Source organism: Hemitrygon akajei, chromosome 24 (genome assembly GCF_048418815.1).
Source record: "Hemitrygon akajei chromosome 24, sHemAka1.3, whole genome shotgun sequence".
In the NCBI taxonomy this organism is placed as follows: domain Eukaryota; kingdom Metazoa; phylum Chordata; class Chondrichthyes; order Myliobatiformes; family Dasyatidae; genus Hemitrygon; species Hemitrygon akajei.
Genome location: NC_133147.1, coordinates 49531461 through 49557292, shown reverse-complemented (window position 1 = coordinate 49557292; position 25832 = coordinate 49531461). Strand labels below are relative to the sequence as shown.

Genomic DNA, 25832 nt, shown 5'->3' with positions numbered 1-25832 from the left:
TTGCTCTGCTCAGCACCTTCTTAAGCTCCTTTCTTTCTACTCTATGTTCCTCAATAGATTAATCAGATCCTTGCTTTCTAAACCTTACGTATGCTGCCTACTTCCATCTGACCAGATTCTCCACCTTACTTGTCACCCATGGTTCCTTCACTCTAAGATACTTTATTTTCTTCACCGGGACAAATTTATCCCTAACATCCTGCAAGAGATCCCTAAATATCGACCACATGTCCGTGGTACATTTCCCTGCAAAAATATCATTCCAATTCACACCCGCAAGTTCTAGCCTTATTGCCTCATAATTTGCCCTTCCCGAATTAAAAATGTTCCTGTCCTCTCTAATTCTATCCTTTTCCATGATAATGTTAAAGGCCCGGGAGCGGTGGTCACCCACTGAGAGATCTGCGACCTGACCCGGTTTGTTACCTAATACTAGTTGTAATATGGCATTCTCCGTAGTCGGTGACAGGTACTATGACAGGTATCCATCATGGACGCACTTGAGAAACACTGCCCCGCCTAAACCATTGGGACTAATCAGATGCAAATCAATATTAGGGAAGTTAAAGTCACTCATGATAACAACCCTGTTATTTTTGCACCTTTCCATAATCTGCCTCCCAATCAGCTCCTCTGTACACCTACTGCTACCGGGGGTCTATAGAACAATCCTAATAGAGTAACTGCTCACTTCCTGTTCTTGACTTCTAACCATACTGACTCAAAAGTGGATCCCACTACATTACACACCATTTCTGTAGCTGTAATAGTATCCTTGACCAGTAATGCCAACCTTCCTCCCCTTTTCTTCCCTCTCTAGCCCATTTCAAGTACTGAAATCCAGGAATATTGAGAATACATTCCTGCTCTGTTGCCAGCCAAGTCTGTGTAATGGCCACTACATCATATGTATCCAAGCTCTCAGTTTATCACCTTTCTTCCTGATGCTTCTTGCATTGAAGTACACGCACTTTAGCCCTTCTACCTTACTACCTTTACACCCTTTATTCTGCTTCACATTCCTCAAAGTCTCTTTATATGAAAAATCTGGCTTTACTCCATGCGCTATACTTGCAGTTCTCGCATGACCTTCATACTCCTCCACCTCACTATCTGCTCTAAAACTCTGGTTCCCCTCCCCCTGCAAATCTAGTTTAAATCCCCCGGAGCAGCATTAACAAACCTTCCCGCAAGGATGTTAGTGCCTCTCCAGTTCGGATGGAACCCGTCCCGTCGGAACAGGTCCCACTTTCCCTGGAACAAGGCCCAATTGTTCAGAAACATGAAGCCCTCCCTCCTGCACCAACTCCTTAAGCCAGGTATTTAGCTGCATTAGCTTACTATTTCTGGCCTCACTAGCCCGTGGCATGGCTAACCATCCAGAGATTTCAACCCATGGAGGGCCTGTCCTTCAACTTTGTACCTAACTCCCTAAATACTCTTTGGAGGACCTCCTCCTTATTCCCATCCACGTCATTGGTCCCTACATGGACCAAGACATCTGGCTGCTCACACTCTCTCTTGAGAATACTGGGAACTCGATCTGAGATATCGCGGACCCTGGCACCAGGGAGGCAACGGTCCATCTGGAATTCTCAATCTCTTCCACAGAAACTCCTATCTATCCCTAGCGCGTGTCGCAGGCAGTACTCCTGAATGTGTTGCGCCTCAGCATTCTGCATAGCTCTTTAAATCATCTCTGCTGAACGTCTTTGTACCAAGACTTCTGGCTGCTCTTCCACCCCCACCACGTTGCTATGGACGCCATCCGTGTTGTCTATTACTCTAGCACATGTGAGTCAACTGACCATCTGAGTGTGCCGTTCGCGTCAACAGAATATTTTTCCGATCCCTCTGGCTATTGAATCCTTCAACTCAAATGCTCCCTACTCTCCCTCTTTCCCTTCTGCAATCCATGGTCAGTGCAACCCACCTGGTCTCCCTGGCATTCTCCTGAGAAGTTATCTCAATAAACAGTATCCAAAATGTTACACTTATTATTCAGGGTAGTTACCCAAGAGCTACTGTGAGCGAACTTCCTTTTCACCATCTAATTCCTTCCCCTGACCGTCACTCTGTTATCAGATTCCTGAACCTTCGGTTCCCAGAACCACTGGATGAGCTCCTCACTATCCGGTACAAGCCGAAGGTCTTGCTGCTGCTGATCTATGGCACGGTCTTGCAGTATCTGCAGCTGGACACACCTCACGCTGATGTAGTTGCTCGTAGTGCTCCCAATACTGCATCATCCAACGTGAATAACACGCAAAGGTCTTCTGAACTACATTAAGTAACCCTCTCACATTACCCAGATCGAATGCCTCTTCTGTGCCAAAGACTTATTTGAGCCAATGCCTGACAATCCACTTTTACCACCGAACTCTCTGAACAAGCAGTGCTGCAACAGTGATGGTTCCGCTTGTGCAAACATTCACGTGCTGTGTTATTGATAGGAACGCGGAACAGAAAATACCTGTAAGTGAAAGTCTGAAAAATGCGATAATTTCTTCATTGAATGTCATTCCAGAGCGTGAAATAAGGCTGGTAGGCGGAAGGGATCGTTGTTCAGGGAGAGTGGAGGTGCGGCACAATGCACAATGGGGAACAGTATGCGACGATGGATGGGAAACTGACGACGCCAAGGTTGTCTGCAATCAGTTGGGTTGTCCCTCTGTCACAGCAGCAATACCGAGGGCACGCTTCGGCCAAGGGAGCGGAAATATCTGGATGGACGACGTTGCGTGCAATGGAAATGAATCTGCCCTATGGGAATGTTCCTTCCAAGGATGGGGGATTCATAACTGCGGTCACTATGATGATGCGGGAGTGATTTGTTCAGAAGGTGGGCATAGAACGGAGAATCTCTTTGTTTCAGCTTTCTATCTATTGGGATTAACAAAGACTCTTTTTTTAATAATGAGGCCAGCCACTCTAGTTGTTGCGGGTAAAAAAAATGAGAATTTATGTTCTGATTCTTGACATTGTTGAGGCAGTACAACTTAATTAACATTGGTACTGCATTGCTTAAAATGCTGGAGTGTTTCATTTGGCAAATTGTTATGTCCCAGTTGGTCATGCATACAGGTGCTGACTCCTGATTGGTATAGGATGAGACGTATTAGATCAGAAAGTATAAGGAATAACTGGTAATAAATCTGTATGCAAAAGAGTTAATTGTAACTATTTATTAACAACATTGCATTAGTTTTCTGAGGTTCATGTAGGAACTCCGTTTCATAAACTGCATTTCAACCTTCAAGGTGTTTTGCAGAAGAACTTCCAAGTCCCTTTGCATCTCAGATGGTTTTATTTCACTCTACTTATAATTATTGTGTAGAATTGTTTGTACTGATGAAGTGCAAGACCATGCATTTTCCAACATTGTATTTAATTGGCCGCTTCTGTGCCCATACTCCAAAACTGTCTTAAGTCCTTCTGAATTCACACTCTTTTGAGTTCTATTACCAACATAATTTTCCCAATCTACCTGCATGTTAATATTTCCCCTTACTATCATAATATTTCCTTTGGGTACGCCATTTCTATTTCTGTTGCATTCTGTAGCCTACATTCCAGTTACTGATTGATATACTGCCATCAGGGTCCATTTCCATTGCAGTTTTGTTACTCAATCGAGAAGGATTCAACATCTTCCAATCTTATGTCACATCTCTCTCAGTATTTGATGTTATTCTCTACCAGCAGAGCGATGCTACGCCCACAGCCTATGCACGTACCCTTTGAATGCAATGGACATCCAGCTACCCACTAAATAACCTTTCAGCGACGAGTCGGTGATGTCCACAAGATCATACGTGATAACTTGTAAAAGTGCAGTACGATCAACTAGCTTATTTCTTATATTCTTTTGAATATATCAGGCTTTAAGAGAAGTGCTTGCAACCCTATTTTATTTTGCATCCCAATGCACTGTTAGTCGCCCTGCTGGCTGCATTTTGTCCGATCATCTACCTGCTCTTCCTAACAGTCTGACTGCACACTTTTTTTGTTGTTTTACCACCCTTCGTATCCTTAGTCCCTTCACTGAGTGTCCTATCCCCATGCTAAATTAGTTTCGACCCTCCCCCACAGCTCTTACAAACCAACCCGAGAGAACATTAGGCCATCTCGGGGTCAGCTGCATCCCCTCCCTTTTGTACAGGTCATTCCTCCTCTGTTTGGATTTCCAGCATCTACAGATTTTCTCCTGTTTCTGAAACAAATGTACTTGGTTAGGATTTACCAGCTTGATCTACAATAATAGTAAATAAGTAATAAGTATATACTGAAAACATGGGGTGTGGAGGTGGGGAGTCCTTGAAATTTTGTCCACTGATTGTGGTAACAGTTCAGTGAAGGGGCAAGTGAAGTTGAGTGGTTATATCCTTTTGGTCAAGATTCTCATTGTTGAGTGGTAATAACTGTCTGGAACTGGTTGTGTGAGTCTTGATGCTCTCATATCTTCTTCCTGATGGCAGCAGTGAGAAGAGTGCATGACCTGGGTGATGGATGCCTCTTTCCTGCAACAGCATGTTGTGTTGTTGTCCTGACTAGAGGAAAGCGCTTTATCAATGATGAATTTGCCATATGCACTAGTTTTTGTTGGAATTTCCCTTTTAAGTATTCATGCTCCTTATCAGAACGTAATGGATTTGCTCATTATACATTCTACCACGTAACAATGGAAATGTGCTGACATTTTAGACTGGTTACAAAGAATGCATAGGTTCGGACTTCATTCATTGTAGGTAGAAGATTGAGGCGAGATTTAATGCAAGGATACAGAATTATGCGGGGTTTGGATCTGGTAATTGCAAACAGGTCCTTCGCAGGTTGGGTGGGATTACAAATAGATGTCATGAGCAAAGGGAGAAAGGTAATACTTTTAAGGGGATCTTGAGGGGAAACGTCTTCATTCAGAGGGTTATGAGATTCTGGAACAACTTGCAAACAGACGTTGTGCATGCGAACTGAACGTGTATGAGATTTTTGGATATGTGCATGAATGCCAGGGGTATGGAGAGGAATGGTCCAGGTGTTGGGCTCGATAGGAGTAGGCAGTTTAAATGGTTCGGTAGGGACAAGATGGGCAAAAGACCCTGATGTTTTGCTAAAGTTTTCTATGACTCTGATAGAATCACCATCTTGATAACATATTAATGAATAAGCACGGTGAAGTACTTCACTTTATTTTACTTTATTGTCATCAAACAATTATACTGGAGCGTACAATCATCACAGTGATGTTTGTTTCTGTGCTCCGCGCTCTCTGAAGTACGTCGAAGTAAATATAATAAAAATTTAAATCATAAATCATAATTAGAAAATAGAAAAGGGAAAGTAAGGTAATGCAAGTCAGGTCCAGTTATTTGGAAGGTACGGCCCAGATCCGGGTCAGTACCTGTTCAGCAGTCTTATCACAGTTGGAAAGAAGCTGTTCCCAAATCTGGCCATACGTATCTTCATGCTCCTGAACCTTCTCCCGGCGGGAAATGGGACAAAAAGTGTGTTGTCTGGGTGGGTCTTGTCCTTGATTATCCCGGCAGCACTGCTCCGACAGTGTGTGGTGTAAAGTGAGAAAATTAACATTAAATTAAAATTTGAATTAAAAGAGGAAATTCAAAGATTATGTAAGATGAGGAGCGTATTTGGTGTACAGAAACATGTACATGTGGTACCTTCCCAGTATCACTATATAATAGCGTTATATATTTTGACGGACAGCAATAATGATGCAAATCTGCAGAAATCCAAAAGTTCAAATCGGTTTAGAATAGTGTGAAAATTCTGATCAGTTGCAAAATGAGTGTAAGGGTTTTCTCGCTGCCGTTTGTTTGGGTTACCCTGTTGATAAGAGAGCGAATGAACCAATGGGTATCCATGTTATTCTTTTCGGGTGATATGCTATCTGATATGACTGGGCAACAGTAGTTTTGGCGGGGAGTTGGAGGGGACATGGAGAGGAAGACAGACGTGCCGGGAATGCTCTGTTCGATCACTTCGGGTGGTCCTAAGCCTCGAGTTGTGAGGTCGGAGTGGATCGCAGGGGAAGAAAGAAGGTCCCGAGCTCCAACTGTGTGTGCACAAAGAAACTGAACTTTGATAGTCTTGCGCCTTATTTTGTTTTAATTCATTCCTTTTTGTATTCAATCTTTATTAATCTCATGGTCCAAGTAAGATTTATAAAGTGTAATTTGTAGAATGTACATTGTGTGCTGACTGATGATTGATGTTTGAGGCCGTATCAGGTGGCATTGCACAGCTACCGACGCAACCGTGAGGCAAGGTTGGGCGGGGGACAGGGTTTCCGCTAGATACGTACGAGCTGATATAGCTGAGCATTACATTTGTGGAGGCTCGTCCCGGATTGAATTTTCGATAAGCTATGTAAATCGACACGTTATGCAGTGCGCAGATGGATCAAGATAAGATTGTAAACTGGTGTGAGTTAGAGGGCATACTGGTGATTCATGCGTGCATGTTAAGTGGGGTAGATTTCTGCATTTCGGGAGATGCGTTAGTGCGGGTGTTGTGTTTGGTCAAAGGTATGGGGCAGGTAGAACTGGTAGCTAGAAGGTGCGGTAAAGAAATGGAGTCTAGCTGGGTGTTGGTTCGTACGAGTGCTGACGTCATGACGATGGAATTGCCAGCGACGGTTAGCGTCATGGGGGAGGCGGGGCCATGAGGCCTCCACACCTTCCCGGAGGAAGAAAGAGAGGAGGCACCAGAGGAGGAGCTAGATGAGACCCCAGAGGATGTGTCAGTAACCGGGGGGGGGGGGGGGTGTCAGAGTGGGAAGGCTTGGCAAAGCCCCATCCCCCAGCTAGAGTTGAGACTTCCGAGCTAGCAGCCACCATTACCTCCCTGGTGAGAAGGGCCGAGGGACCACGGCGAAGTTGAGAATTTTCTCAGGAGCCATGCCTACCCGGGAAGGGAAGGATGACTACGAGACCTGGATCGAAAACACGTCCCTGTTGTTCGAGACATGGCCAGGCTCGGATGAGGAAAAGAGACAGCGATTGGTGGAAAGTTTAAGGGGCGGGGGCTGCAGTTGTCCGGCAGCTGAAAACTGAACAGCCCTCGGCTTCACTGGCAGAGTATTTAGAAGCTTTGCAGGGAGCGTTTGGAGTGTCAGGGGATCCCTGGGAGCTTTTAGTGGAGTTTCACCACATGGAGAAAGGGAGGGGGGAGAAGCTCTCAGAGTACATATTTCGACTGGAGAGAATGCTTACTGGGTTGCGGCGCCGGGGCTAGTGAAGACAGACGGAGTGGAGAGGTTGACGATGAGTCAGATATTTAGTGGTTCCCTGGAGGAGGAGAAGGTGGCTTGGAGTCTCCAGCAGTCCTATAAAAAGAGCCCCCGTCCATCATTCGGGCAGCTGATTAGAGAGATGCGGGAAGAAGAGAGCGCGTTGGGCCAAAAAAGGGGTTCGGGCCACTGGGGGTGATCCTCAGCGGTACCGGAAGTGGTGGCTGGGTTGAGGACCGAGAAACCCAAGGGTTCCCAGAGGAGTAGGGACCCTCCGTTTGAGGGTATGGACAGGGACAGTACCAGCGAAAGCCCATGTCTTTATTCCGGCTGGACTGGTGGGACCCCGTTCCAGCGTGTGCCTACGGATAGAGGGAATTTATGCAAACGCCACCCTCGACACAGGATCGCAGGTTACTTTTTGTACTGGTCGTTCTACAACAAATATCTAAAGCACTTGCCAGTAACCCCATTTAATGCCTTGGAGATTCGGGGTATAAGCGATGGCGATTATCCGTACGATGGGTACCTTTCCGTGAGATTGGAATTCTCGGAAGGCGATGTGGGAGTGTCTGAAGCTCTTGAGATGTCGGTGTTGGTTTGTCCAGACCCGGTGGAAACTGGCGGCGCTGCCCTCCTGGTGGGGACTAACTCCTTTCTTGTGCTGCGGCTCCTGGGAGCATGTAAGGAGAAGGCGGGGAAAAACTTTCTGGATACCCTCTGTACACCCAGTGTTTCGAGCGGTGTGCGATGTGGGTGACCCCCAAGACCTGGATCCTGAGTGCAAACAACTGACAGTGTGGTGTACTCAGACAAGGCCTAAAGTGATACGGCCAGCAGAGGTGGCACTAGTGATGGGTACCCCCAGATTCCCCGGAGTGCTGGCGTGCGTGGTCCTGTTAGTAGACACTCCAGAAGACCTTGAGGGGGAGTCCCAGTTCCCAGCTGGGGTGCTGGTGAGACCTGAATTGCAGAGTCCCTCAGTTCTAGAGACTGGGGGTGATTGTAAGGAACACAACGGAGAGAGATCATCTTTAAGTGCGGGATGCCTCTCCCGCACTTGTTCCCAGTGACGGTGATGTCTAATGCTCCCATGAGGTCCACTGAAGGAAAACTATTGGAGAACTGGGGGTGGCTGATCAGGGAAGCCTGAAATTTTGAGGGCTCCCCTGTACCGGCAGAGTACAAGAGCAGGCTGGTGGAGAAGATGCTGAAGCTAGGGGATGTCTTTTCTCAGGGCGAGCTTGATGTGGGCTGTTCCAAGAGCACTCGTCACACTATCCGGGTGACAAATGTACCCTGTTTAGAGAAAGATCTCGGCGGTTGGCCCCAGCAGACGTGGAAGATGTCCAGCAGCACTTGCGGCAGATGAAGGATGCACGGATTATCGAGGAGTACTGGAGCCCCTGTGCGTCCCCCATAGTCGTGGCTAGAAAGAAAAACGGGAAGGTACGCATGTGCGTGGACTATAGGACTCTGAACCGGCGCACTGTCCCTGATCAGTTTACGGTCCTGAGGGTTGAAGATGCATTGGCCTGTCAGAGCAGTGTGCAGTGGTACTGTTTTGGATTTGTGGAGTGGTTATTACCAGATGTTGCCATCTGAGAGAAACTATCCCAGTCACAAGTTGGGGTTCCTGGCGCTGAAATGGGCAGTGGTGGACAAGTTGAGCGACTATCTATACGGGGTCAAGTTTGAGGTGAGAACGGATTGCAATCCTTTCACTTATATTCTGACCTCAGCAAAACGGGACGCTACTAGGCATCGGTGGTTGGCGGCCTTGTCTGTCTCTGAGTTCAGCCTGAAGTACCGGCCGGGAAGTCGGAACATCGAGGCAGGTGCTTTATCTCGTTGGGCACATGAGGGGTCGGGTACGGATGAGGACTGGGAGAGTGTCCCTGCCCTGGGAGTTAAGGTCATGTGTCACTTTGCGTGTGACGCTGAAGCAGGAGTCCCGGTGGGGCTGGATCGGGCAGTGGATCAATTGAGGGCTGATGAAGACGCACTACCCACTGTCTACTGTAATTTGATTGCTCTGAGGAACAGTCAGCTGCTGGGGGTGAGCCCCCAGGAAATGGCAGTATTTGATACGCAGTTAGAAAGGGGGATATAGCCCAGACAGAGAAGGTGAAGTATGCCTCCGTGCCTTTACTACCGAAGGAGTGTCCTCAATTAAAGTTGAAGCACCAAGTCTTGTACCGGGTCACGTCGCCCCCGGACAACCCCCGGAGTTGGCAGCTGGTCATGCCTGAGAAATATCGGAAGACTGTACTCCAGGCTCTGCAGGCTGATTCCGGGCGCTTGGTGGAAAAGACCTATGGATTACTCAAAGACCGGTTTTTCTGGCCCCGGATGAGGGGGGAGGTTGAAGAATATTGTAAGAAGTGCAGTCATTGCATCAGGAGGAAGACCCTGACTGCACAGACGGCTCCTTTGACACACTTGCAGAGTGTGCGACCCATGCTGTTGAGCCAGACACCAGCAACACCGTGAATATCTTAGTCATCATGGATCACTACACGCAATATGGCTCAGGTGTTTCCCACTAAGGACCAGAAAGCGACTATAGTGGTGAAGGTGTTATGGGAGAAGTACTTTGTTCATTATGGCCCCAGGCCATAGTGATCAGGGACGGGACTTCGAGAGCGGGCTTATCCATGAATTATTGGGTATGCTTGGGGTTGAGAAATCAAGGACTACACCCTACCACCCGCAGGGTCATCCTCAGCCCAAGAGGTTTAGCTAGACCCTGTTGGATATGCTCGGGACTCTGGAGATTGGTCAGAAAGGTAAGCGGAGTCAGCACATCGGGCGTTTGGTTCACTGTTACAGTTGTACTCGCAATGACGCTACAGGGTACTCGCCTTATTATCTGATGTACGACTGGGAAGCGAGGCTGCCCATTGACCTGTGTTTTGGGACTGAAGTGGGTGAATTACGTTTGAAGCCACATCTGAAGTACGTGTCCGATTTGAGGAGAGAGTTGAAGTTGGCTGAGGCGGCGGCCACCAAACAGAATCAGAGGAATAAGAGGAGGTATTATCAGAAAATGAAGTTCACCCAACTATTGCCGGGCGACCGGGTCCTTATACTGAATTTAGGACTACCTGGTAAGCACAAGTTGGCGGATCGCTGGGCGGCCACCCCCTATGTGGTAGAGAGCCAGATGCCGAATCTACCTGTTTACCGGGTGAGACCAGGGGATGGGAAGGGGCCTGTCAAAGTACTCCGTCGGAACCACCAGATGACTCCTGGGTCATGAAGTGCAGGTGGATCAAGAGTCTGAGTCGGAGGTTACGCCTAGTAAAAGGACTCTGCGAGGGTGTGGGGCGAGGGAAGAGCCCGCTGCGAAAGATACGGGACCGGTCCTTACCTCGGAAATGGATACTGCTTTGGAATACGATGATTCAGATGTGTGGCACCAGTTTCCGTTCGCTAATTCCCCAGTACTGGAAGAAGAGGCTCCTGGCCCTTCTCCCACTGAGTCAGGTGAGAGGAGGAAGGGTGTTGAGGGGCAGACTGAGATACAGCCGGCATTGCGGGGAGAAGAGGCGAAAACCGAACACGAGACAAAGGGCTCTCTGTTGATGAGGGATCCCAGTGAGGGGGAGGGGGAGGTTCCGACAGGTAGACCCGGGTTGTCCCCAGTGGTGTCTGAGCCGGAAGGGTCGGCAGAGGAGATATGGAGGTCTCTAAGAAGTAGGCACCCCCCACCCCCCCCCCCCCCCCCAGAGCGGTTGACCTATGCAGCGCTGGGAGAACCGAGTGTGATCGATACCGCACTGGGAAGATATGTCACTGCTTTATGCACCCGGGTTAGGTTTTGTGTCTTGCAAGGAGCATTGGGGAGCTCTGTTAACATCATGAGGGCATGAGAGTGTAAGGAGTTTCTTCTTTATGATACTGCGTATGTTAATCAAAATGCCTTCTTGGTTATGTTTAATGCTGAGAAGGATCTCTTGCTGCCGTTTGTTGGGTTATCCTATTGATAAGAGAGAGAATGAATCAATGGGTATCCATGTTATTCTTCTTTTGGGGTGATATGCTGTCTCATATGGCTGGGAAACTAGGGGAGATCAAGAGGAGGACAGACGTGCTGGGTTGTGCTCTAGTTGATCACTTCAGGTGGTCCTGAGCTACAGGTTGTGGGGTCGGAGATGATCGCAGGGGAAGAAGGAAGTTCCCGAGCTCCAACTGTGTGTGCACAAAGAAACGGAACTTTGATAAGTCTTGCGCCTTAATTTGTTTCAATTCATTCCTTTTTGTATTGTATTTTTATTAATTTCATGGTCCAAGTAAGATTTATAAAGTGTAATTTGTAGAATGTACATTGTGTATTGGCTGATGATTGATGTTTGAGGCCGTATCAGGAGGCATTGCACAGCAACCGACGCAACCGTGAGACAAGGTTGGGCGGGGGACGGGGTTTCCCCTAGATACGTACGAGCCAATATAGCTGAGCATTACATGAGTATGCTTATCTTTGCCATTACCTCAGGTTTTCCAGCTTGTATTAGCCGGCTGGTGGCGTTGTGGCAGCATATTAAATTATTATTTAAAATAATAAGAATAATAATCGGCAGGTAGCTAGATAGACAGATGGGTAAAATTAAAAAATTATGTTGTCTATAAAAGAAGCAATAAGTAAGTTAATTAAAATCTGATTGATAAAGAAATAAATAACTATATTGAGACAAGATTTGCAGCATCCAAGGAAGTGATTCCGCAGTTTGGGTTAAGGTTCACAATTTCTGAACAACGAACGGAGCATAACACAAAAATACAACTGCAGATGCTGTGGATCAAAGAATACGTACATAACGCTGGAAGAACTCAGCAGGACCAGATACCCCTGTTAATTGTGCACCAGGATTGTCCTGCAGTTTCAGGCGATGAAATGAAGAGAAATTTCGGTTCTAACTATCGGAAGCCTGAGACAGCTGCCAAAGATCAGGTTATGGTCCTTATATCGGTTATAACAACGTCTTCTGAATTTCGATAGCAAAGTCCAAAATCACGGTCCAGAAAACCGTATGTGAATTCAATCATATGATATCATGGCTTATAACCGCTTTACGTAAACCCAAGTTTAGCGCCAGATATTACGGGAAGAAGGGAAGAAAATGTAGTTCAGAGGATAATATATCATCCATGATGTGTTGTACAGTAAATAAAATGGCCACACTGGCCTAATTATTATCCTGTTTCTGATTGACGTTTGCCCTAAGATAAAGCCTATAAGTCGCTCGCTGTCTGGCTGAAGAGAATTGAGCATTCTGTGGTTTCCAGTGACCCAAACTCAATATTAAATCCTGAACAATGAATCACATTTATGGATGTGTTTGCTGGTCGTCCTTATTGTTGTCGATATGACAGCATACAGGGACAAATTTCATCGTCATGTTAGAGCATGTATCCCTTCATTAAACTACATTCACTGGCTGATGAAAGGCATGTGTGCAGGTGTTTCTACTCCACCGCATGGGATGTGGGTTATGATACTGTTGCCTTGTATATGGACTGCTATCAGTACAACAATTTATCAGTGGAAGGAGAGCAGAACTGGGATATACAGTGACATCTGTCTCTGAAGTCGTGATCATGTGTGAGCACACTCTATTCTTATACTTTATAAGACGTTGAAAACAGTATTGTAACCCTGTTTGATTCTGTATCCCGAATGCAGTGATGCTCTGCTGGTAGCTTTTTTATTCGATCATCTTGCCTGCCCTTGCTACCAGATTACCTGCACGCCATCTTTGCTCTTTTACCATCTGCGCTTTGCTGACCACATTCCCATTGGTTCCCCCCCCCCCTGCAAAATTAATTTAAACCCTCCCCAATAGTGCTCAAAAACCAGTGCGTGAGAATATTGGACTCCATCGGCTTTAGCTACAACCTTTCCCTTTTGTACGGGTAATACCTCCCCCAGAAGAGATCCGAACAATGCAAGAATCTGAAGCACTTTACCCCCTGCTGCAAATTCTCAGCGATGCCTCTTTCTGCAACATCGTTCTGTTTCTACCGTCCCTGACACGTGTCGCAGGCAGTAATCTTGAATGTGTTGCGTCTCAGCATTCTGTGTAGCTCTTTAAATCCTCTCTGTTTAACGTCTTTGTACCAAGACTTCTGGCTGAGCTCCCTACCCCTCCATAATGCTATGGACGAGATCCATATCGTCTATTACCCCAGCACCTGTGAGGAAACAGACCATCTGTGTGTGCTGTTCACGTCAAACTCAAACGCACCCAACTCTCCCTCTTTCCCTTCTGAAGTACATGGTTAGTGCAACCCACCTGGTCTGCCTTGCATTCTCCTGCTCCTGGGAGGTTATCTCAAAAAATAGCATCCAAAATGTTATTCTTATTGTTCAGGGCAGTTACACAAGTGCTGCTGTGAGCTAACTACCGATTCACCTTCCAATTCCTTCCCCTGACAGTCACTCAGATTTCAGACTCCTGCATCTTAGGTTTCCAGAACCTCTGGATGATCTCCTCACTCTCCGGTACAAGCCGATGGTCTTGCAGCTGCTGCCCCTGATCCATAGCACGGTTTTGCATTATCTGCAGCTGGACACACCTCATGCACATGTAGTTACCTGTGGCGCTCCCAAGACTGCAATATCCAACGTGAATAACACGCAAAGACCTTCTAAACTACAGTAAACACCCGTCTCAAATTACCCAGAGTCAGTGCTTCTTCTGTGCCTAAAACTACTTTGAGCGAATTGCTGACAATTCAGTTTTACCACTGGCTTAACCCAACAATCAGTGCTTCAACGATGGTGGCTCTGCTTGTGCAATCATTCACCCTCTGTGTTATGGATAGGAATGCGGAACTGAACGTGCCTGTAAGTGAAACTCCAAAAAAATGCAGTAATTGTTTCGTTGAATGTCATTCCAGAGCCCGAAATAAGGCTGGTAGGCGGCAGAGATCGTTGTTCAGGGAGAGTGGAGGTGCGGTACAATGCACGATGGGGAACAGTATGCGATGACGGATGGGGCACTGAGGACGCCAAGGTTGTCTGCAATCAGTTGGGTTGTCCCTCTGCCGCAGCAGCAATAACCGGAGCACGCTTCGGGCAAGGCAGTGGGAAAATCTGGATGGATGATGTTGCTTGCATTGGAAATGAAGCCGCCCTTTGGGAATGTTCCTTCCGAGAATGGGGGATTCATAACTGCGGTCACCACGAGGATGCCGGAGTGAATTGTACAGAAGGTGGGCATAGAACTAAAAAACTCTTTGTTTCTTCCTTCTGTCTATTGGGATTGACAAACATTCTATATTTTAATAATGAGGCCAGCCACTCTAGTTGCTGTCCGTAAAACGATGAGAATTTTATGTACTGACAATTGATGTTATTGAGGCAGGCACAACTTAATTAACATTTGTTCTGAGTTGCTTAAAGTGCTGGAGTGTTTCATTTGGCAAATTTATATGTCCTAGTTGTTCATGCATACAGGTGCTGACTCCAGATTTGTATAGGGTAAGAAGTATCGGATCGGAAAGTATAATGAATGATTGGTCATAAATCTGAATGCAAAATACTGAATTGTCACGATTTGTTAATGATATTTCGTTAGTTTTCTGGGGTTCATGTAGGAGCTCCAATTACTAAACTGCATGTCAACCTTTAAGGTGTTCTTCAGAAGAACTTCCAAGACCCTTTGCATCTCAGATGTTTTGATTTCACTCTGTTTAGAAATTAGTGTGTAGAATTGTTTGTACTGATGAAGTGCAAGACCATGCATTTTCCAACATTGTATTTAATTGCCCGCTTCCGTGAGCATACTCCAAAACTGTCTTAATTCCTCCTGAATTCACTCTCTTTTGAGATCTATTACCAACATAATTTTCCCAAACTACCTGTATGTTAAAATTTCCACTTACTATCATAAGATTTCCCTTCTGGTACACCATTTCTATTTCTTTTGTATTCTGTAGTCTACATTCCAGTTACTGATTGATATACTGCCATCAGGGTCCATTTCCACTGCAGTTTTGTTACTCAATCGAGAAGGATTCAACTTTTTCCAATCCTACGTCACATCTTTCTCAGTATTTGATGCCATTCTGTAACAGCAGAGCGATACAACGCCCACAGCCTGTGCTCGTATCCTTTCGATACAATGGACATTCGTCTACCCACTAAACAATCTATCAGCAACGAGTCGGTGATGTCCACAAGATCGTACGTGACAACTTGTAGAAGTGCAGTACGATCATCTAGCTTATTTCTTATATTCTTCTGAATGAGATCTCAGGCTTTGAGAGAAGTGCTTGCAACCTTATTTTATTTTGCATCCTAATGCACTGTTAGTCACCCTATTGGCTGAATTTTGTCTGATCACCTACCTGCCCTTCCTAACAGTCTGACTGCACGCTTTTGTTGTTTTAACACCCTTCGTATCCTTAGTCCCTTCACTCAGTTTTCTATCCCCGTGTTAAATTAGTTTCGACCATCCCCAATAGCTGTAACAAACAAGCCGGGGAGAATATTTGCCCATCTCGGGGTCAGCTGTATCCCCTCCCTTTTGTACAGGTCATCCCTCCTCTGTTTGAATGTACAGCATCTACAGATTTTCTCCTGTTTCTGAAACAAATGTGCTTCGCTATGGCCGTACCTTAGGATTTACCAGTTTGATCTGAGAAAATATAAGAATTCTACAATAATAGTAAATAACAATTTTGCATATTTTTGGCATATTTACATATTGCTAGGCGTATGGAGAAGCATGGTCCAGGTCTTGTGCTCGATAGGAGTATGCAGTTTAAATGGTTCGGTAGGGACTAGATGGGTGAAACAGCCTGATGTTGTGCTGAAGTTTTCTGCAACGCTATGATAGAATATGATAAAATATTACTGAATAAGCACTGATGAACAGCTAACTTTATAGATATAGTCATTCCCCCACACATAACGAACAGAAATCGATTAGTGAAAAACACCAGAAATATGGTGGATTAAAAGAGGAAATTCAAGGATTATGTAAGATGAGGAGGGTATTCGTTACATAGTCATTTCTTACATAGTCATTTCAAAGGCTACGTAAGATGAGGAGGATATTTGTTATTCGAACAGAAACATGTACAACTGGTACCATCCCAATCTCACTATATAATAGCATTATATATTTTGACAGACAGCAATAAGAATGCAAATCTGCAGAAATCCAAAAGTTCAAATGGAATAGAATAGAGCGAAAATTGTTATTAATTGAAAAATAAGTGTGCTTATCTCTGCCGTTTCCTCAGGTTTTCCAGTTTGTATCAGCCGGCTGGTGACGTATTTGCAGCATATTGAATTATTATATTATTTTAATAATAATAATAATAATAATAATAATAATAATAATAATAATAATAATAATAATAATAATAATAATAATAATAATCGTCAGGTAGAACTATAGACAAATGGGTGTTTTGTTAGATGGGTAAAATTAAAAATTATGTTGTATATAAAGGGAAAATATAAATACGTTAAGAAAAGTCTGATCGATAAAGAAATAAATAATTATTTTGAGACAAGAGTTGCAGCATCCATGAAAGTGATTCCGTAGTTTGGGTTAAGATCCACAGTTCCTGAACAGCAGTTGGAGCATATACTGTGTCATGACCAGTTACCGCTTTTAATTGTGCACCAGGCTTGTCCTGTAGTTTCAGCTGACGATAGGAAGAGAATTTCCATTGTAACTCTCAGCAGTCATTACCATTGAAGCTTTTCCCATGGTGTTACACTTCCCACCCCCCCCCCCCCACCAAATTTAGTGATGCGCTATTGACATTGTGATAATTTACCAACCCTGCATGCAAAGAACAAAGTTCAACCCAGGTGTTAAAGGCAGTGATATAGAACCACTGGATGATCTCCTCACTCTCCTGTACAAACCAAAAGTCTTGCAGCTGCTGCTCTGACTCCAACGTCAGCAGTGAATAACCCGCCAAGTCCTTTAAGCTATAGTAAGTATGCCTGACACAACAAGAAGAAATAGAAATATAAGAGAAACTCAAACAGACAAGTTACCCAGAGCCAGTGCCAACTCCGTGCTGACGACTCCTTTGAGCCAATGCCTGACAGTCCACTTTCACCACTGGCCTATCCCAACACTCAGCGCTCCAACAATGCTGGCTCAGCTTGTGCTAACATTCACTTGTTGTGTTATGGCCAGGAATCTGGAATTGAACAGACCTGTAAATGAAACTCTGAAAAATACAGTAAATTCTTCTTTGAATGTCATTCCAGAGCCCGAAATAAGACTGGTAGGTGGCATCGATCGTTGTTCAGGGAGAGTGGAGGTGCGGCACAATGCACGATGGGGAACAGTATGTGACGATGAATGGGGCACTGAAGATGCCAAGGTTGTCTGCAATGAGTTGGGCTGTCCTTCTGCCGCAGCAGCAATACCGGGGGCACACTTTGGTCAAGGCAGCGGGAATATCTGGATGGATGATGTTGCGTGCAATGGAAATGAATCCGCCCTGGAGGAATGTTCCTTCCGAGGGTGGGGGATTCATAACTGCAGTCACGGAGAGGATGCAGGAGTGATTTGTACAGCAGGTAGGCATAGAGCCAAGAACTTCTTTGTTTCTTCGACTGTCTTTCTACGACTGCTTTCTGTCTAAAGTGTTCTACGACTCTATGATAGAATAACCATCCAGATAAAATATTACTGAAGAAGAAATGATGACCAGCTAACTTTATAGATATAGTCATTCCCCTCGCACATAACGTACAGAAACCGATAAGTGAAAAACACCAGAAATATGCTGAATTAATAGAGGAATTTCAAAGACTATGTAAGATGAGGAGGGCATTCGTTGTCCGAACAGAAGCATGTACAACTGCTATCATCCCAATGTCACTATATAATACATTGATATATTTTGACAGACAGCAATAATAATGCAAATCCGCAGAAAGAAAAATGTTCAAATAGGCCTAGAATAGTGCGAATTGAAAAATGAGTATGATTAGCTCTGCCGGTATCTCAGGATTTACCACTGTGTACTGAGATGTTTGTTAGAAATAATAACAATAAGAATGGTCAGATAGTTAGACAGATGGGTGTTTTGTTAGATGGGTAAAATTAACAAATATGTTGTACATATAGGAAGATATAAATAAGTTAACAAAAATCTGATTGATAAAGAAATGAATACTTATTTGAGATATGTGTTGCAGCATTCAAGAAATGATTCTGTAGATTGGTTTCAGATTCACAATTCCTGAACAACAATCGGAGCATATACTGCTCCCTCCACCACAACCCTCTCCCTTCTGTAGGCAAGCCAATTCTGAATCCACCGTGCCAAACTTCCCTGGATCCCATGTCTTCTGACTTTCTGAATAAGCCTACCATGTGGTACCTTGTCAAATGCCTTAGTAAAATCCATGTAGAACACATCCACTGCACTACCCTTATATATATGCCTGGTCACCTCCTCAAAGAACTCTATCAGGCTTGTTAGACACGACCTGCCCTTAACAAAGCATGTTCCTGATCAGACCATGATTCTCTAAATGACCACAGATGCTATTTCTAAATATCTTTTCCAACAGCTTTCCCACCACTGACCTAAGGCTCAATGGTCTGTAAATACCTGTACTATCCCTACTAATTTTTTTGAACAAGGGGACAACAGACGCCTCCGTCCAATCCTCCGATACTAATCCTGTGGACAACGAGGACTTAAAGATCCTAGCCAGAGACTCAGTAATCTCTTCCCTTGCCTCCTGGAGCAGCCTGGGGAATATTCTGTCAGGCCCCGGGTACTTGTCCGACCTAATCTATTTTAACAACTCCAACACCTCTTCTCCCTTAGTATCAATATGCTCCAAAACATCAACCTCACTCATATTGCCCTCACTGTCATCACAGTCCATCTCATTGGTGAATACCGAAGAGAAATATTCTGTGAGGACCTCGCTCAGTTCCACAGCCTCCAGGCACATTTTCCACCATTATCTCTAATCAGTCTTATCTTCACTACTGTGAACTTTATGTTCTTAACATAATTGAATATTGCCTTTGGGGTTTCCCTTACTCGACTCCCCAAGGCCTTCTCATGCCCCCTTCCTGCTCTACTCAGCCCCTTCTTAAGCTCCTATCTTTCGACTCTATATTCCTCAATAGATTAATCAGATCCTTGCTTTCTAAACCTTACGTATGCTGTCTTCTTCCATCTGACTAGATACTCCACCTTACTTGTCACCCATGGTTCCTTCACTCTAAGATACTTTATCTTCTTCACAGGGACAAATTTATCCCTAACATCCTGCAAGAGATCCCTAAATATCGACCACATGTCCGTGGTACATTTCCCTCCAAAAATATCATTCCAATTCACACCCGCAAGTTCTAGCCTTATTGCCTCTTAATTTTCGCTACCCGAATTAAAAATGTTCCTGTCCTCTCTAATTCTATCCTTTTCCATGATAATGTTAAAGGCCAGGGAGCGGTGGTCACCCACTGAGAGACCTGCGACCTGACCCGGTTTGTCACCTAATACTAGTTGTAATATGGCATTCTCCGTAGTCGGCGTGTCAACATACTGCGACAGGTATCCATCCTGGACGCACTTGAGAAACACTGCCCCGCCTAAACCATTGGGACTAATCAGATGCATATCAATATTAGGGAAGTTAAAGTCACTCATGATAACAACCCTGTTATTTTTGCACCTTTCCATAATCTGCCTCCCAATCTGCTCCTCTGTACCCTTGCTGCTACCGGGGGTCTATAGAACAATCCTAATAGAGTAACTACTCACTTCCTGTTCTTGACTTCTAACCATACTGACTCAAAAGTGGATCCCACTACATTACCCACCATTTCTGTAGCTGTAATAGTATCCTTGACCAGTAATGCCACCCTTCTTCCCCTTTTCTTCCCTCTCTATCCCATTTCAAGCACTGAAATCCAGGAATATTGAGAATACATTCCTGCTCTGTTGCCAGCCAGGTCTGTGTAATTGCCACTACATCATATGTATCCAAGCTCTCAGTTTTTCACCTTTCTTCCTGATGCTTCTTGCATTGAAGTACACGCACTTTAGCCCTTCTACCTTACTACCTTTACACCCTTTATTCTGCTTCTCTTTCCTCAAAGCCTCTTTATATGAAAAATCTGGCTTTACTCCATGCACTATACTTGCAGTTCTCGCATGACCTTCATACTCCTCCACCTCACTATCTGCTCTAAAACTCTGGTTCCCCTCCCCCTGCAAATCTAGTTTAATACTCAGGAGCAGCACTAACAAACCTTCCCGCAAGGATGTTAGTGCCTCTCCAGTTCAGATGCAACCCGTCCAATCGGAACAGGTCCCACTTTCCCTGGAACAAGGCCCAATTGTCCAGAAACATGAAGCCCTCCCTCATGCACCAACTCCTTAAGCCAGGTATTTAGCTGCATTATCTTACTATTTCTGGCCTCACTAGCCCGTGGCATGGCTAACAATCCTGAGGTTTCAACCCATGGAGGGCCTGTCCTTCAACTTTGTACCTAACTCCCTAAATACTCTTTGGAGGACCTCCTCCTTATTCCTATCATTCCCTACATGGACCAAGACATCTGGCTGCTCACACTCCCTCTTGAGAATACTGGGAACTCGATCTGAGATATCGCGGACCCTGGCACCAGGGAGGCAACAGTCCATCTGGAATTCTCAATCTCTTCCACAGAATCTCCTATCTATCCCTAGCGCGTGTCGCAGGCAGTACTCCTGAATGTGTTGCGCCTCAGCATTCCGCATAGCTCTTTAAATCATCTCTGCTGAACGTCTTTGTACCAAGACTTCTGGCTGCTCTTCCTCCCCCACCACGTTGCTATGGACGCGATCCGTGTTGTCTATTACTCTAGCACAGTTGGAGCTCCAGAACCACTGGATGAGCTCCTCACTATCCGGTACAAGCCGAAGGTCTTGCAGCTGCTGATCTATGGCACGGTCTTGCAGTATCTGCAGCTGGACACACCTCACGCAGATGTAGTTGCTCGTAGTGCTCCCAATACTGCATCATCCAACGTAAATAACACGCAAAGGTCTTCTGAACTACATTAAGTAACCCTCTCACATTTCCCAGATCGAATGCCTCTTCTGTGCCAAAGACTTATTTGAGCCAATGCCTGACAATCCACTTTTACCACCGAACTCTCTGAACAAGCAGTGCTGCAACAGTGATGCTTCCACTTGTCCAAACATTCACGTGCTGTGTTATGGATAGGAACGCGGAACAGAAAATACCTGTAAGTGAAAGTCTGAAAAATGCAGTAATTTCTTCTTTGAATGTCATTCCAGAGCGTGAAATAAGGCTGGTAGGCGGAAGGGATCGTTGTTCAGGGAGAGTGGAGGTGCGGCACAATGCACAATGGGGAACAGTATGCGACGATGGATGGGGCACTGACGACGCCAAGGTTGTCTGCAATCAGCTGTCTTGTCCCTCTATCACAGCAGCAATACCGAGGGCACACTTCGGCCAAGGCAGCGGGAATATCTGGATGGACGACGTTGCGTGCAATGGAAATGAATCTGCCCTATGGGAATGTTCCTTCCAAGGATGGGGGATTCATAACTGCGGTCACTATGAGGATGCGGGAGTGATTTGTTCAGAAGGTGGGCACAGAACGGAGAATCTCTTTGTTTCAGCTTTCTATCTACTGCGATTAACAAAGACTTTTTTTTAATAATGAGGCCAGCCACTCTTGTAGTTGTGGGTAAAAAAAAATGAGAATTTATGTTCTGATGCTTGACATTGTTGAGGCAGTACAACTTAATTAACATTTGTACTGCATTGCTTAAAATGCTGGAGTGTTTCATTTGGCAAATTTTTATGTCCCAGTTGTTCATGCATACAGGTGCTGACTCCAGATTGGTATAGGGTGAGACGTATTAGATCAGAAAGTATAAGGAATAACTGGTAATAAATCTGTATGCAAAAGAGTGAATTGTAACTATTTATTAACAACATTGCATTAGTTTTCTGGGGTTCATGTCGGAACACCGTTTCATAAATAGCATTTCAACCTTCAAGGTGTTTTGCAGAAGGACTTCCAAGTCCCTTTGCATCTCAGATGTTTTTATTTCACTCTGCTTATAAATTAGTGTGTAGAATTGTTTGTACTGATGGAGTGCAAGACCATGCATTTTCCAACATTGTATTTCATTGGCCGCTTCCGTGCCCATACCCCAAAACTGTCTTAAGTCCTTCTGAATTCATACTCTTTTGACTTCTATTATCAACATAATTTTCCCAATCTACCTGCATGTTAATATTTCCGCTTACTATCATAATATTTCCTTTGGGTACGCCATTTCTATTTCTGTTGCATTCTGTAGCCTACATTCCAGATACTGATTGATATACTGCCATCAGGGTCCATTTCCATTGCAGTTTTGTTACGCAATCGAGAAAGATTCAACGTCTTCCAATCTTATGTCACATCTCTCTCAGTATTTGATGGAATTCACTACCAGCAGAGCGATGCAACACCCTCAGCCTATGCTCGTACCCTTTGAATGCAATGGACATCCCGCTACCCACTAAATAACCTTTCAGCGACGAGTCGGTGATGTCCACAAGATCATACGTGATAACTTGTAAAAGTGCAGTACGATCAATTAGCTTATGTCTTATATTCTTTTGAATATATCAGGCTTTGAGAGAAGTGCTTGCAACCCTATTTTATTTTGAATCCCAATGCACTGTTAGTCACCCTGCTGGCTGCATTTTGTCCGATTATCTACCTGCTCTTCCTAACAGTCTGACTGCACACTTTTTTTGCTGTTTTACCACCCTTCGTATCCTTAGTCCCTTCACTGAGTGTCCTATCCCCATGCTAAATTAGTTTCGACCCGCCCCCACAGCTCTTACAAACCAACACGAGAGAACATTAGGCCATCTCGGGGTCAGCTGCATTCCCTCGCTTTTGTACAGGTCATTCCTCCTCTGTTTGGATTTCCAGCATCTACAGATTTTCTCCTGTTTCTGAAACAAATGTACTTGGTTCGGATTTACCAGCTTGATCTACAATAATTGTAAATAGGCAATAAGTATATACTGAAAACATGAGGTGTGGAGGTGGGGAGTCCTTGGAATTTTGTCCAATGGTTGTGGTAACAGTTCAGTGGAAGGGGCAAGTGAAGTTGAGTGGTTATATCCTTTTGATCAAGATTCTCATTGTTGAGTGGTAATAACTGTCTGGAGCTGGGTGTGCGATTCTTGATGCTCTCAGATCTTCTTCCTGATGGCAGCAGTGAGGAGAGTGCATGACCTGGGTGATGGATGCCTCTTTCCTGCAACAGCATGCTGTGTTGTTGTCCTGACTAGAGGAAAGCGCTTTATCAATGATGAATTTGGCCATATGCACTAGTTTTTGTTGGAATTTCCCTTTTAAGCGTTCATGCTCCTTATCAGAACGTAATGGATTTGGTCAATATACATTCCACTACGTAACAATAGAAATGTGCTGACATTTGAGACTGGTTACAAAGATTTCATAGGTTCGGACTTCATTCATTGTAGGTAGAAGATTGAGGCGAGATTTAATGCAAGGATACAGAATTATGCGGGGTTTGGATACGATAAATGCAAACAAGTTCTTCGCAGGTTGGGTGGGACTACAAATAGATGTCATGAGCAAAGGGTGAAAGGTAATACTTTTAAGGGGATCTTGAGGGGAAACGTCTTCAATCAGAGGGTTATGAGAGTGTGGAACAACTTGCAAACAGACGTTGTGCATGCGAACTCAACGTGTATGAGATTTTTGGATATGTGCATGAATGCCAGGGGTATGGAGAGGAATGGTCCAGGTGTTGTGCTCGATAGGAGTAGGCAGTTTATATGGTTCGGTAGGGACAAGATGGGCAAAAGACCCTGATGTTTTGCTAAAGTTTTCTATGACTCTGATAGAATCACCATCTTGATAACATATTAATGAATAAGCACGGATTAACAGCTTACTTTATAGATATCGTTATTCCCCTGACACATAACTTGCAGAAACTGATTAGTGAAAGGCAACCAAAACATGGTGAATTACTTTATTTTACTTTATTGTCATCAAACAATTTATACTGGAGCGTACAATCATCACAGTGATGTTTGTTTCTGTGCTCCGCGCTCTCTGAAGTACAAGTCGAAGTAAATATAATAAAAATTTAAATCATAAATCATAATTAGAAAATAGAAAATGGAAAGTAAGGTAGTGCAAGTCAGGTCCATATATTTGGAAGGTACGGCCCAGATCCGGTCAGGATCTGTTCGGCAGTCTTATCACAGTTGGAATGGAGCTGTTCCCAAATCTGGCCCTATGTATCTTCATGCTCCTGAACCTTCTCCCGGAGGGAAAAAGTGTGTTGGCTGGGTGAGTCTTGTCCTTGATTATCCTGGCAGCACTGCTCCGACAGTGTGTGGTGTAAAGTGAGAAAATTAAAATTAAATTAAAATTTGAATGAAAAGAGGAAATTCAAAGATTATGTAAGATGAGGAGGGTATTTGGTGTACAGAAACATGTACATGTGGTACCTTCCCAGTATCACTATATAATAGCGTTATATATTTTGACGGACAGCAATAATGATGCAAATCTGCAGAAAGCCAAAAGTTCAAATCGGATAAGAATAGTGTGAACATTCTGATCAGTTGAAAAATGAGTATAATGGTTTTCTCGCTGCCGTTTGTTTGGGTTACCCTGTTGATAAGAGAGCGAATGAACCAATGGGTATCCATGTTATTCTTGTCGGGTGATATGCTATCTCATGTGACTGGGCAACAGTAGTTTTGGCGGGGAGTTGGAGGGGACATGGAGAGGAAGACAGACGTGTCGGGAGTGCTCTGGTCGATCACTTCGGGTGGTCCTGAGCTACGAGTTGTGGGGTCGGAGTGGATCGCAGGGGAAGAAAGAAGGTCCCGAGCTCCAACTGTGTGTGCACAAAGAAACTGAACTTTGATAAGTCTGGCACCTTATTTTGTTTTAATTCATTCATTTTTGTATTATAACTTTATTAATCTCATGGTCCAAGTAAGGTTTATAAAGTGTAATTTGTAGAATGTACATTGTGTGCTGGCTGATGATTGATGTTTGAGGCCGTATCAGCTGGCATTGCACAGCTACCGACGCAACCGTGAGGCAAGTTTGGGCGGGGGACAGGGTTTCCGCTAGATACGTACGAGCGGATATAGCTGAGCATTACATTTGAGGGGGCTCGTCCGGGATTGAATTTTCTTAAGCTGTGTAAATCGCCACGTTATGCAGTGCGCAGATGGATCAAGATAAGATATGTAAACTGGTGTGAGTTAAAAGACATACTGGTGAATCATGCGTGCATGTTAAGTGGGGTAGATTTCTGCTTTTCGGGAAATGCGTTAGTGCAGGTGTTGAGTTTGTTCAAAGGTATGGGGCAGGTAGAACTGGTAGCTAGAAGGTGCGGTAAAGAAATGGAGTCTAGCTGGGTGTTGGTTCGTACGAGTGCTGACGTCATGACGTTGGAATTGCTAGCGACGGTCAGCGTCCTGGGGGAGGCTGGGCCATGGGGCCTCCTCAACCTCCCGGAGGAAGAAAGTGAGGAGGCACCAGAGGAGGAG

At 44.8% G+C, this 25832-nt stretch overlaps 1 protein-coding gene across 1 annotated transcript in view; it reads left to right on the top strand.

Moving 5' to 3' along the window:
- LOC140715724 (scavenger receptor cysteine-rich domain-containing protein DMBT1-like) overlaps window positions 1-25832 on the top strand; it is a 90935-nt gene that overhangs the window by 42545 nt on the left and 22558 nt on the right. The window contains exons 11-16 of the mRNA XM_073028096.1: window positions 2109-2271; window positions 2454-2842; window positions 14153-14467; window positions 17496-17810; window positions 21045-21245; window positions 21548-21862. Coding sequence (XP_072884197.1) covers window positions 2109-2271; window positions 2454-2842; window positions 14153-14467; window positions 17496-17810; window positions 21045-21245; window positions 21548-21862 — 1698 coding nt within the window. The remainder of the gene's footprint in view (window positions 1-2108; window positions 2272-2453; window positions 2843-14152; window positions 14468-17495; window positions 17811-21044; window positions 21246-21547; window positions 21863-25832) is intronic.